The sequence below is a fragment of the Sinocyclocheilus anshuiensis genome, unplaced genomic scaffold, assembly GCF_001515605.1.
Source record: "Sinocyclocheilus anshuiensis isolate Anshui unplaced genomic scaffold, SAMN03320099.WGS_v1.1 scaffold183, whole genome shotgun sequence".
Lineage (NCBI taxonomy): Eukaryota > Metazoa > Chordata > Actinopteri > Cypriniformes > Cyprinidae > Sinocyclocheilus > Sinocyclocheilus anshuiensis.
In genome coordinates, this window is record NW_015548309.1 from 3,639,108 (window position 1) to 3,650,978 (window position 11,871).

Here is an 11,871-nt window from a genome sequence, read left to right on the forward strand (position 1 = left end):
TGCCAATTTTTCAATGCACTCTAACCACTTGATGTCTTTTAGACAACATTATAACAACTTAAGCATTCACTCTCCACCCATACCAAACAAACTGAAAATGAAGTGTCAGGATTGCACTCATTTAATGTTCACTTTCTAAGCAGAGGCCCCACTCGTGTCCGGAACATGAAGTGTACAGTACAGCATGCAAGATTTGATTAGTCACAGACTTCTATGTGGGTGTGGTCCCATTGTAGCGAGGAAGCTGATTGGTTCTGTACACCACTTTGGAATTTAGTCTCACAATAAACAGCACTTGACTGAAGGACAAAAGGAAATGACTAGGAAGAGACTGACATTCAAAGACCAAGACAAAAATCAGCAGTTATTTTCTAAACAGCACTCGGATCAAAGCGGACCTCTGATTAGTCACAGATATCAAGGTTGTCAATGCGAAACAGCAGAGGTTGATACAGAGGGTAGATGTTTCTCAGCCCAGCGCTGTGTTCCTGCTGTGTTCCCCCAGCCTTCCGCTACACAAATGGCCCTCTGTGAGCCAGCTACAGCTTTAGCTTCTAATGGCTTATTGCTTTATTGAATTCTACTGCAGAATACCTGGACTGTGCTGATTTCAGCCACAAACCAGAAGAGGCCTGTCATCACCCCCAGGCAGCTTCAAGAGAACATTTCACATCAAGGCATGGTAGAGCGTTTTCTGACTTGTGCTGTTTCTACCAAACAAGGAAGAAGACAGTGTTACTTTTCAACATCTCACATTGACTTTGGCTGCATACACTCTTTTCAGACTATTTCTACTCTTCATACACAAAATACAGAGCGATTACAACTTTCCCACTCCAGTATATATAATAAAATACAACTATACTACTGCAAATAATAATAATAAATATACACAAAAATAAAAATGCATAAAAAATAATGTAGAAAAATTTAAATGCAATATAAGAAAATAAGGAAGAAGAGAGTATTACTTTTAATCATTGTCACACTGACATGACCGTATTTACTCTTTTCAGACTATTTCTATACTCTCTTCAGTTCAGATTTCATCAGTGATTTTTCTTCTAGAAAACTAGCAATCAAGTTGACCTGTTTTTTCCATTATCTGCCCACATTCATTCCAGTTCATATCTCTGTATCGGCATTTGTCAAAAAATTTTCATTGTATTTAAACATTCCAGTCTTATCACCAGGAAATGGCAAGATCAGCAAAGATGAGAAGGTGATGATCGTATCCTCAGAGCTTCATTATATAAACAGCTGGAGGATTCATGTTTTGGTGAAAATGAAAAGGACATGTAATATGCACTAGTATGCACAACTCTTCTGGCCTCTGGGTGTGTGCCATAAACCAGCGAAACCATCCAAAAGTCTCACTTTAAAAATTCATAGAACCAGAAAAATAACTCAATGTTCTTCATCCATCCCACACTCCAAGAATAGATTTCCCATACCAAAATGGGAGATCAGATCTTCCCATGATTCAGTGAAAAACCCTGCAGTGTTTCTGGCATAGAGCAGTACATGTTCTCCACAACATTACAGTATCGCTCTCTGATTGCTGAAGAAAACCAACATAAATGGTGTGTGTTCTGGAGAGCTGATGAGAATGACCACTTCCTAAGACTCATCAAGCTTAAATAATCCATTCCCACACAGACATCTTGAGTTTATCTTCACAGATAGTCTAATAATAACTGATGCCCCTTGGAAAATCTCTGTCGACCTTCTCCGCAAGGTCAAGCCAGAGGAGGCTCTTGACCCTTCCCAGCAGCCACTGATTCGGTGAGGAGTAGCAGAGATGTTCTTCCATTGTTAATAATAATGTTACTTGAAAGTTTGTGAAAACAGGCCTGAAATGACCTACTCATACTGTATATGAGAGGAAGAGAGGGAAGGATTGCAAAAATGAGAGATGTCCCTGATCTTGACACAGATCTTCCCAGGACTGCTGTGCCCAAAGGGATCAATTTTTCCCTCCGGTTCCGGACACAAGTTCCATATCAGGAATTATATCATCACATCCTCAACAAATATATAGACTGAAAAAAAAATTGGTTAAGGAAACATTTTTTACTCAGCAACCACTAGTAAATGTCACAAATAATTGACTTTAGTCAGGTTAGACACCATATTGAATTTAAAACGAGGATGAAAACGAGGCTGTGAGGGATAGACAGTCTTTTTTTACAGTCTTTTCAAAGGCATGCACTGTATAAAGGTCTTAAATCATGTAATTTTCACAACTCATAGCATAACATAATATATATATTATTCACACACACACACACACACACACACACACACACACACATATATATGTTGTAAACGGTGAGGCTCAGTGAAATATATTTTTTTAAATTCAAAATATATATTTAGAAATGTATTTCAAGGGCAAGAAAATACTTTCCAAACTTACAGTAACCTACATTTAGGCTTTATTCATTAATTAGTTTTATTAAAATGCATTATATGTTCACATGTATTACAGGCAACAAATGAAGTTTTTCTTGAAATGGGACAAATGTGAATGTATTTTCTTGGATTGAAATATATGGAGGGCAAAATATTCATCTTTGTTTACAAGTTAAAAAATATTGTTTTTACAGTGAACAGTGCTTGGATGGGATTTGCTAGCACTCCAATTCAAAATCACTTATTAGAAAATAAATAATTTAAATATATCAGTTGGCAAGCCTCATTATAGATATCAATCAAGTGAGAGAAGTGATGAATCAGGATATTTTAAAATAGAACTGTGTGAATGAGGTCAAGATTGAGTTTAAAATATAAACATATGCGCATCATTTAGCTGACAACCCTGTGGCAGATATTTGGATAAACAACACAGCATGTTTGCATTATATTTCAGACACGTCAGCATATTCAGTCCCATTCAGAATTTGTTCATCAGACAACTTTTTGTATGATAAGGGTTAATGGTATGCTCATTTAGATTAGAATCTAATTTTGACTGCATATTCCACAATGGCACTGAATTCACTGCATCGTCAGTTTCACAGCCCTGCATGGAATTCTGGGACGTGATTAAAGCGCAATATAGCAGGAGTTGTCAACGGCAATGTTTAGTAATTAAGAGCAAATTTGCTAAGCTTATTCTGCTTTTTCCCAAAGTACGCTGAATTACATCACAGTATCTGCTAAACAAACCCACAGATGCAGAAAGAGACAATGTTGGCAATGCTGGCAAATGTTGTATAATAAATACAATGCTGCAGTCAAATCAATGTGAAACATTAGCAGCTCTGTCAGAGTTATACACGTCTTTTTTGGCACAAGTCATGGAAGCAATAGTTAGAACTTCATCACAGTGTTGGCATGCAAGACTAATCTTGAGGAAAAAGCACACAGATGCCTTTCAGTTACACAGTGACAGCTCTATAAAGCCAAATGCTCATCCAAACGTAGTTTAGACCGCAGTGATCCATCCCAAGAAACAAATTTAGGTTTTGAAATGTTTCTGAAATGCTAAAATGTTCTTGTCATGTTTATAACGTTTATACGTTCTATTTAAAAGTTACAAAAACATTTCTGACAATGTTCTACTAACTGTGGGGAAGTCGTGGCCTAATGGTTAGAGTCGGACTCATAACCCAAAGGTTGTGGGTTCGAGTCTCGTACCGGCAGGGATTGTAGGTGGGGGGAGTGAATGTACAGCGCTGTCTCCCACCTTCAATACCACGACTGAGGTGCCCTTGAGCAAGGCACCGAACCCCCAACTGCTCCCCGGGCACCGCAGCATAAATGGCTGCCCACTGCTCCGGGTGTGTGTGTTCACTGCTGTGTGTGTGCACTTTGGATGGCATAAATGCAGAGCACTAATTCTGAGTATGGGTCACCATACTTGGCCACATGTCACTTCACTTTATTTTCACCCAACACAAAACATTATTTGAATGTTTACTTGTAATATTCTAAGAATGTTAAAGTGTCCAGTTTTTTGTCACTATTAGAACATTATTTAAAGGTTACAAAAACGTTTCTTGGAACATTCATCAAGTACAAATAACATCACAAGGACATTTTTTAAAAACATTCTAAGAATGTGTTCTCTCAACATTATGAGAACATTAGCCTATTTAACACATTGCTAGTATGTTTTAACATGTTGCTAGCTTGTTTCTAGCATGATTTAGCAAATTGCTAACATGTTGCTAACATGATTTAGTACGGGGTGGACAAATCCAGTCCTGGAGAGCCACAGTCCTGCAGACTTCAGCTTCCACCCTGATAAAACCTCGCCTGCCTGTAGCTTACCAGTAACCCTTCAGACCTTGATTAGCTTGTTCAGGTGTGTTTGATTAGGGTTGAAGCAAAACTCTGCAGGACTGACGTTCGCCACCCCTTATTTAGTATATTGCTAGCATGATTTAGTACGGTGCTAGAATGTTGCTAGGATAATTAAGCACATTCCTAGTATGTTTTAGGTTTATAACATGATATAAGATGTTACTAGTATGTTTCTAGCATGATTTAGCATATTTATTGCATGTTTTATCATGGTGCATGATTTGTTGCTAGCATGATTTAGTACGGTGCTAACATGTTGTTAGCATCATTTAGCACATTATTAATATGTTTTAACATGTTCATAACATGATTTAGTATGTTGATAACATGATTTAGCACACTGCTTGCATGTTTTAATGTGGTGCTAGCATGATTTGTTTCTAGCATAAGGCATATTACTACACATTACACAACGCATTACTAGCATGATTTAGCCCCTGAGGAACCCATGCAATTAAACGTTTCCCGACTATCTGAGAGTGAAAGAGAACGAAGGCGATATCAACAACTGTGTTTTTACTGCGGTGAATCAGGCCACCGCAGTTTAGGATGCCCCACAAGCTTCAAAAGAATCCCTGGGTAAATATTGAACATTTTGCCCTTTTAAGCAACAAGTCATTCACACTCCCTGCTGTCTTAAGAACTGATACTCTCTCTCGACCTCAAAGCGCTGATTGACTCCGGAGCCGCCCTAAATCTCATCCACCAGGACATCATAACCAAATATCAAGTTACAGAGGCATATTACTACACATTACACAACGCATTACTAGCATGATTTAGCACACTGATAGCATGTTTCTGGCAAGATACTGCACATTACTAAAATGTTTTTGTTTAGCACATTACTAACGTTTTCTCCTAACATTTATATAACTTTTAAAAACCATTAGTGAAAGTTGTGAGAAAGTTCCCTGTTAGCTGGGATCATGAAAATCACTCTGCAGAAGACTTCTGGGGGAAAAAACATCCAGATTTCATGCAAAAGATCTTAAGGGTGTGTATGTTAACTCAAAAAGGCCCATCAGCTTCTGAAGGGAAATTAGCGCTTGGCTGCTGATCAATCAGATGATTATGTTGGGAAGCTCAAGCTAATCATTCAAAATGCACACACACACAAACAAACCCGAGCAGCTCTTAACAATATACATGTGAAGATAGTTTTAATAATGTCATAATATGGAGATGCTGTAATGTTGTCTTGGCTCTCGGAGGTGGAATGTGAAGCAGATCAAACGGCACTGCCCAGCGGCTCTCTGGATCAGATTGCATTTTGGGTTGAGGCCCTTCATTCATTTGTGACATTTACAGTGGTTTCAGCCCTTCAGCGTCCCTAAAACAGGGCCCCTCATCTTTCTGGAAAATCCCTGTGAGCATGTGTCTGGCTCCACTTGTGTGTTCCGTGCTGCTGGAGGAAACGGGCCAATTACAGAGGCAAGAAATAAGACGCGTGTGATGTCACCGCATACATACGCCCTCCTGACTGTGCTGTAACACTACAGATGAGATCCAGATGTTTCATTTACCTGCACTGACAAGATTATGCAACAAACGTTTGCTAGAAAGACTAAAAAAGTAATTGCATCCAGAGTTCAAGACATCATTGCCTGAATAATGGTTTAATGGATTAGTCTTATCTCAGCAGCCCTGTGCATCCTGTATGGGTGATGGGCTGTCTCGCTCTAGGCGGTGAAACATTATGAACAACCATCATCAGATATCAAAGAGAGGTGAAGGACAGTGTCCGGTGAGATTGCAACTGTCTGTTTCTAGAAAGAAGTTTATCTCTGCTTTTTAGTGAAATTCTAAAAACCCATTTTGGAGTCTGGAGAGATATATTGTGCGTGTGTGTTTTTTTGTTATTTATTTATTTTTATTTTTTTACAATTGAGATACTATTATATTTTTTTTATTAAAAGCTTGAATTATTTTTTATTTTTATGTTTTCCATTTTATTTACAATTGTAATACATTTTTTAGTAATTTTTAATTTTTTAATCTATATGGTTTTTATTCATTTTATTTCAGTTTTAGTTTTTATTTATTTTAGAACATCAAATAATACTAAATGAAAGTGAGAAAAGTTTTCTAGCTAGCTGAAATAAAATAAGGTTAAAGTAAGGTTTAAATATTTTTTTTTATCAGTTAACATTTTATTTTAAAAGAATTTTGCTTTTTATTAAAATTTTGAGTCTGGAGAGGTATTGCTTATTACCAATTTTATTTATTTATTTTATTTGTTTGTTTGTTTAAATATTTATGTTGAGATACTTATTTTTGTATTTATTTAGTATATTTTAGTAATTTTCTTGTTTTATTAGTTGTTGTTTTTTATTTGTCTATATGGTTTTTATTTGAGTTTTAGTTTTAGTTATTTTCGAACATTATTAAAATAAATGAAAATGAAAAATGTTTTTAAAAGATTCTCTTTGCTTTTTAGTCAAATTTAGAGTCTGGAGAAACATCACTTATTTCTTATTATTTATTAATAAGTAATACGTTTATTTATATATTTATTTATTTACAAAAAATTATGTTGAGTGTTATTTAGTATCGAGGTATTATAATTTTCTATACTGTCACCAGTTACCAGCACTGTCACAAGACATGTTTTTATTATTAATTTATTTCAGTTTTGGTTATAGTTATTTTAGTGCATCAAATTAAACTAACCCGTACGAAAATTAACCTTGGTTTTATAGTAAAAATGTAGTTACCATGTTTGTTTGTTTTTTGGGCGTATTACCATTAAAACCAACTACTACAAATACCATGGTTAAACTAGTGTTGCAACACCATGGTTAAATTGAGGTTACCATGGTTTAACTATAGTAGCCATATTTTTTTGTTTTTATTTGTAGTAAAACAAACTTATGTTAATTTTCATAAAGGAAATGAAAATTAGATATGTTTCCTTGGCATCAGCCGAAATAAAATAAGTTAACGTTCATTTAGTTAACCTTTATTTTATTTCTACTAATAATTTTTTTATGCTTTAAGTTTTAGTTTAGTTAACACTTCGTTGACGGCAATACTAAGAATTGGGGGGTGTATTACTTGCTTCTTCAGATAGGTCGCTACTGTATGATTCATGTCACTGCTTGTGCACTGAGTAGTAAGCCTGGTAAGGCCCGCGCCCCTTTTTCTGGGCTCTGGGGTTCCACTAGGTCCGCTAGGGTCTGACATCATGAAGACGACGACACCGGCCTGGCACAGCCGCCAAAGCCACTAGAAGGCAAGCCTGCAACAGTTAGCCAAAAAAGTGTAACGGCTAATGCTAACGCTTCCGCTTTGGCAATACGTGGGAAAGGAGACCAGAAGCTATTTTTTTTTAATGGATGTCAATGGAGGAGATGTTCACTACATTGAATAAACAGCTATTTAGAGGAAACAGCTTATCATTTAACGAATCGACAGCCTATCATCTAATCTTCAACATGTTTTACACTAAACAATACTTTTGGATTGAACTATTTTTAGAGTTTACATCGAAAAAAATGACATTTTATAGGAGAAGTCACTGACTTTTTGCGACATGTGGGATTCAGCTTACGCCACTTCTCATTCGTTCCTATTGTATCTGTAAACAGGGATTGAGTGTCGCACAACTATGACTGAAATTCAATGACGTCAAGGCTATAATGTGATTGGTTATTAAGGCACACATGATCCAAGTTGACCGTTACGCTTTCTCCAATAGTCAGTAATACACTCGTATTTCACAATATCTGACAGCCGCCGCTCACTCTATTGCAGCAGCCGGGTCCGCTGCTTGTTGTTGCAATTGCTGTGATATTGTCTATGATTTATATGTTGCCGTTGTGCGCACACACATACAGCAGTCCAGAAGACCCGCCCTATGACCATTGTGCTGTCTAATCCCGGTCAGCTCCACAACTGCATGTCTAGCTCTGGTGTCTGGTGTCAGCTTACGCTGTCTGCAACATCAAGAGACCCTCTCGAAAGGGAACATCTCCGGTTACTAACATAACCTTGGTTCCCTGAGAAGGGAACGAGACGTCACAGTGGTGCACTTCCCACAAATCACCACAGGAGGGCGAAGTGACGTCATTTATCCGCAACACGTTGATTCGTGAACCAGGAAGAGCCGCCGGTCATATACATTTCATCCGTTCTTACAAATTTGTATTATGCTTACATTTGCATTGACAGTCGTTCGGCAGTAAGTGAGCGCGTGTGTATTCTGTCTGTTTGCTTTGTTTTACATGCATTCGTTTATAACTGTGACATGTTATTTGATGATGCTGTAGGGACAGAGAGGACATGCACATTATCTGCATGTGTGTTCAAGTCTTCTCAAAAACGTATCACCAAATGTTTACAGGAACGCTTCATATTGTATATACTCAACACGTTTGTCTCAGTTGATCACAATGACCTCTAAATGAGCGTGTTGATGTCATAGCATGTGAACTGTCCCTTCTGCTGTAGTCATTTATTTGTTATGAGTTATTATGTGCTTTGTTTCCTAGTGGAGAAACACAATACAACAGAGATAAACTGCTTCAAGGTAAGTGGGTGTAAACGCTGACCTCTAATGTGTGCTGTTGACCTTTTCAAACTGTGTGGATGAAAGTTTTTTTCTCACACGTGTAGGTCAGGGCATCGACACACCGCTGTCAGACACGGGACATCAGCAGGCAGCGGCGGCCGGACAGTACCTCAGAGATCTGCATTTCACCAATGTCTTCGTTAGTAACCTGCAAAGAGCCGGCCAGGTGTGTGTGACTGCAACTGTGTTAAATTAAATATTCTGAGTGAACCACCCCTCAAATAAAATATAACTTCTCCTTCTCAAGACAGCTGAAATAATTTTAGGGAACAATCTTCATTCTTCTGCGACTGAGATGATATTGGATCCTTTACTCAGAGAGAGGGTGAGTTTCCCCAAGCAATCTGTCTGCAGCTACTTAGACTGTCTAATAAATATATGAATAAAATATAAAATTGCACGATAAGATGAACATACACTCTAAAAAATGCTGGGTTAAATACAACCCAGTGCTGGGTAAAATAGGGACAAACCCAGCAATTGGGTTGTTTTGGCCCAGCGGTTTGGTTAAATGTTTAACCCAACCTTCTGGGTAGTAACCCAAACACTGGGTCAAAACAACACAATTGCTGGGTTTGTCCCTATTTTACCCAGCACTGGGTTGTATTCAACCCAGCATTTTTTAGAGTGTAAGAAATAGTAATGAACAAATAAGCAATAATAATCAAAGAAAAAATCTATATGAGAAGTATGATTTAAAAAAAGAATAATAATTTGGCATCGCCTTTAAGAATAGCTGTAGTGTCGATTTAAATGCATGCGTGTGATGTATGGGACAGGGTTTTGGGGTGGCAGAGGGAAGACCAAAGGAACATCTGAAGAACATGGCGAACGCAGAGGGTCAGGCCTGCCGAGATTATACACCGCCCGGCGGAGAGACGCTGGAACAGGTCAAAATTGAGGTTTCTCGCAAGAAAAAAGTTTTGATTGTTGCAAAATAGGATGCTACTTAAATCCAGATGGAAATTGAAGATTTTGTGATGTTATGAAAGTACTTAAAGTACAAGTAAGTCTGGAATGATTAAGATTTTTGAGAGAAGTCTCTTATGTTCACCAAGACAGTCAAGAAGACTGCATTAATTTGATTAAAAGTAATAATAATAATAAGTTTAATTTATATAGCGCCTTCCCCAAGCTCAAGGACGCTGCACAATGACAAAAGCAAATAAACAATCATGTTATACATAGATGGACAAGACATTTGCCAAGTCCAGAACGTGCGGTTGCAGTTGCATACCACAGTAATAATACAGTATCATAATCACACAAAAAAAAAGTACAGTAAAATTCTGAAATATTTTTACAATTTCAAATAACTGTTTTGTATTTTAATATAATTTGAAATGTAATTTATTCCTGTGATGGAAAGCTGAATTTTCAGCATCGTTACTCCAGTTTTCTGTGTCACATGATTCTTCAGAAATCATTCTAATATGCGGATTTGCTGCTCAATTATTATTGATACTCCGTTATCAACAATGGTTCTTATAATTACCAATGTTGGTTTGCTGTTTAATTTTTTTTTTTTAATTCTTTGATGAATAGAAAGTAGAGAATAACATAAGTTGTTCGAAATATAACACTTGAAAACTTTATGAATGTCTTTACTGTCACCTTTGATCAATTTAATGCATCCTTGCTGAATAAAAGTATACATGTCTAATTTAATATTACTTATCTCAAACTTTTGAACTTTTTCCACAAAAAATATTATGCAGCAAAGACTGTTTTCGGGCATTGATTATAAGAAATGTTTCTTGAGCAGCAAATCAGCATTTTAGAAGGATTCTGAAGGATCATGTGACACTGAAGACTGGAGTAATGATGCTGAAAATTGAGCTTTAAGATCACAGGAATAAATTACATTTTAAAATAGATTAAAATAGACAACAGATATTTTAAACGGCAATAATATTTCACAATTTTACTGTATTTTTGATCAAATAAATGCAGCCTTGGTGAGCATAAGAGACTTCTTTCAAAAATGTAAATTCCAAACTTTGGAATAGTCTACATAACTATCAAATTGACTGTTTAGTTTTTTCTATTGTATTTTTTCCGAGATTGTAGTCGCCATTGGCTGATCAGATGAAATGCTCACACAGAAGAAACTGTTTCTGTTTATCCAGGTAAAGACACGCTTTAAGAAGTTCCTCAAATCCTTGTATCAGCGCATGTTAGAGGAGCACGGCTCAGCCGACCAGCGTTCTGTGTCCACTCCTGGACCATCAGAACCAGAACAGCCTGTGATTGCTGGACTAGCTAATGATGGAGTCCAGAATGTACCCGTCCACGCTCTGATCGTCAGTCACGGGGCGTTTATCCGTGTGTCTGTGCGCCACCTAGTGGAGGACCTGCAGTGCCGTTTGCCCGCAGGCCTGAAGATGAGCCAGGTGTTCTCCCCGTGCCCAAACACTGGCATCAGCAGGTTCATCATCTCCCTCCGCAGAGAGGACAGCGGCCCGCGGGCCTGCCACATCCAGTGTGTCTTTATCAACCGGAAAGACCACCTGGATGATGCCAGAAACTCTGCTTGACTGTGTTATGAGGTGTATCTGCGACTGGTTTGTTTATCTGACATGGTCAGTGTTTTGTATTTATTGCTCGTTACAAACTCAACGACTGAAGCACAAACAAGTCTGTGTGGTTGATTTTATTGTGTAAATTATTTAACTGTTAATCTTTTGAAAGACATATGATTGCATTAAAGGGTTAGTTCACTCAAAAAAAGACAATTCCGACATTGTTTACTAACCCTCATGTTGTTCCAAACTTGTATGAGTTTCTTTTTTCTGTTGAACATGAAATAAGACATTTTGTAAAATGTTGGTAACCAAACAGCTCACGGTAGCCATTGACTTCCATATTATGTAAAAACAATACTGTGGAAGTCAGAATGAAATGCATACAGGTTTGAAACTACTTGAGGATGAGTAAATGGTGAGTGAATTTTCATTTTTGAATGAACTATCCCCTTTAAGGACATG

At 37.3% G+C, this 11,871-nt stretch overlaps 1 protein-coding gene across 2 annotated transcripts; it reads left to right on the forward strand.

Annotated features, from left to right (window-relative positions):
• Window positions 1-8,350: 8,350 nt before the first annotated feature.
• Window positions 8,351-11,630, forward strand: tigarb (TP53 induced glycolysis regulatory phosphatase b). Of its 2 annotated transcripts, none has more exons than XM_016444287.1 (6): window positions 8,351-8,494; window positions 8,805-8,842; window positions 8,929-9,050; window positions 9,132-9,209; window positions 9,664-9,774; window positions 11,014-11,630. In XM_016444287.1, the coding sequence occupies exons 1-6, from the start codon at window positions 8,463-8,465 to the stop codon at window positions 11,419-11,421; spliced, it is 789 nt and encodes a 262-aa protein (XP_016299773.1). In that variant the 5' UTR covers window positions 8,351-8,462; the 3' UTR covers window positions 11,422-11,630. The 2 variants fall into 2 exon arrangements, with proteins under 2 accessions (XP_016299773.1, XP_016299774.1); XM_016444288.1 differs by having other exon boundaries at window positions 8,934-9,050.
• The last annotated feature ends 241 nt before the right edge of the window (window positions 11,631-11,871 follow it).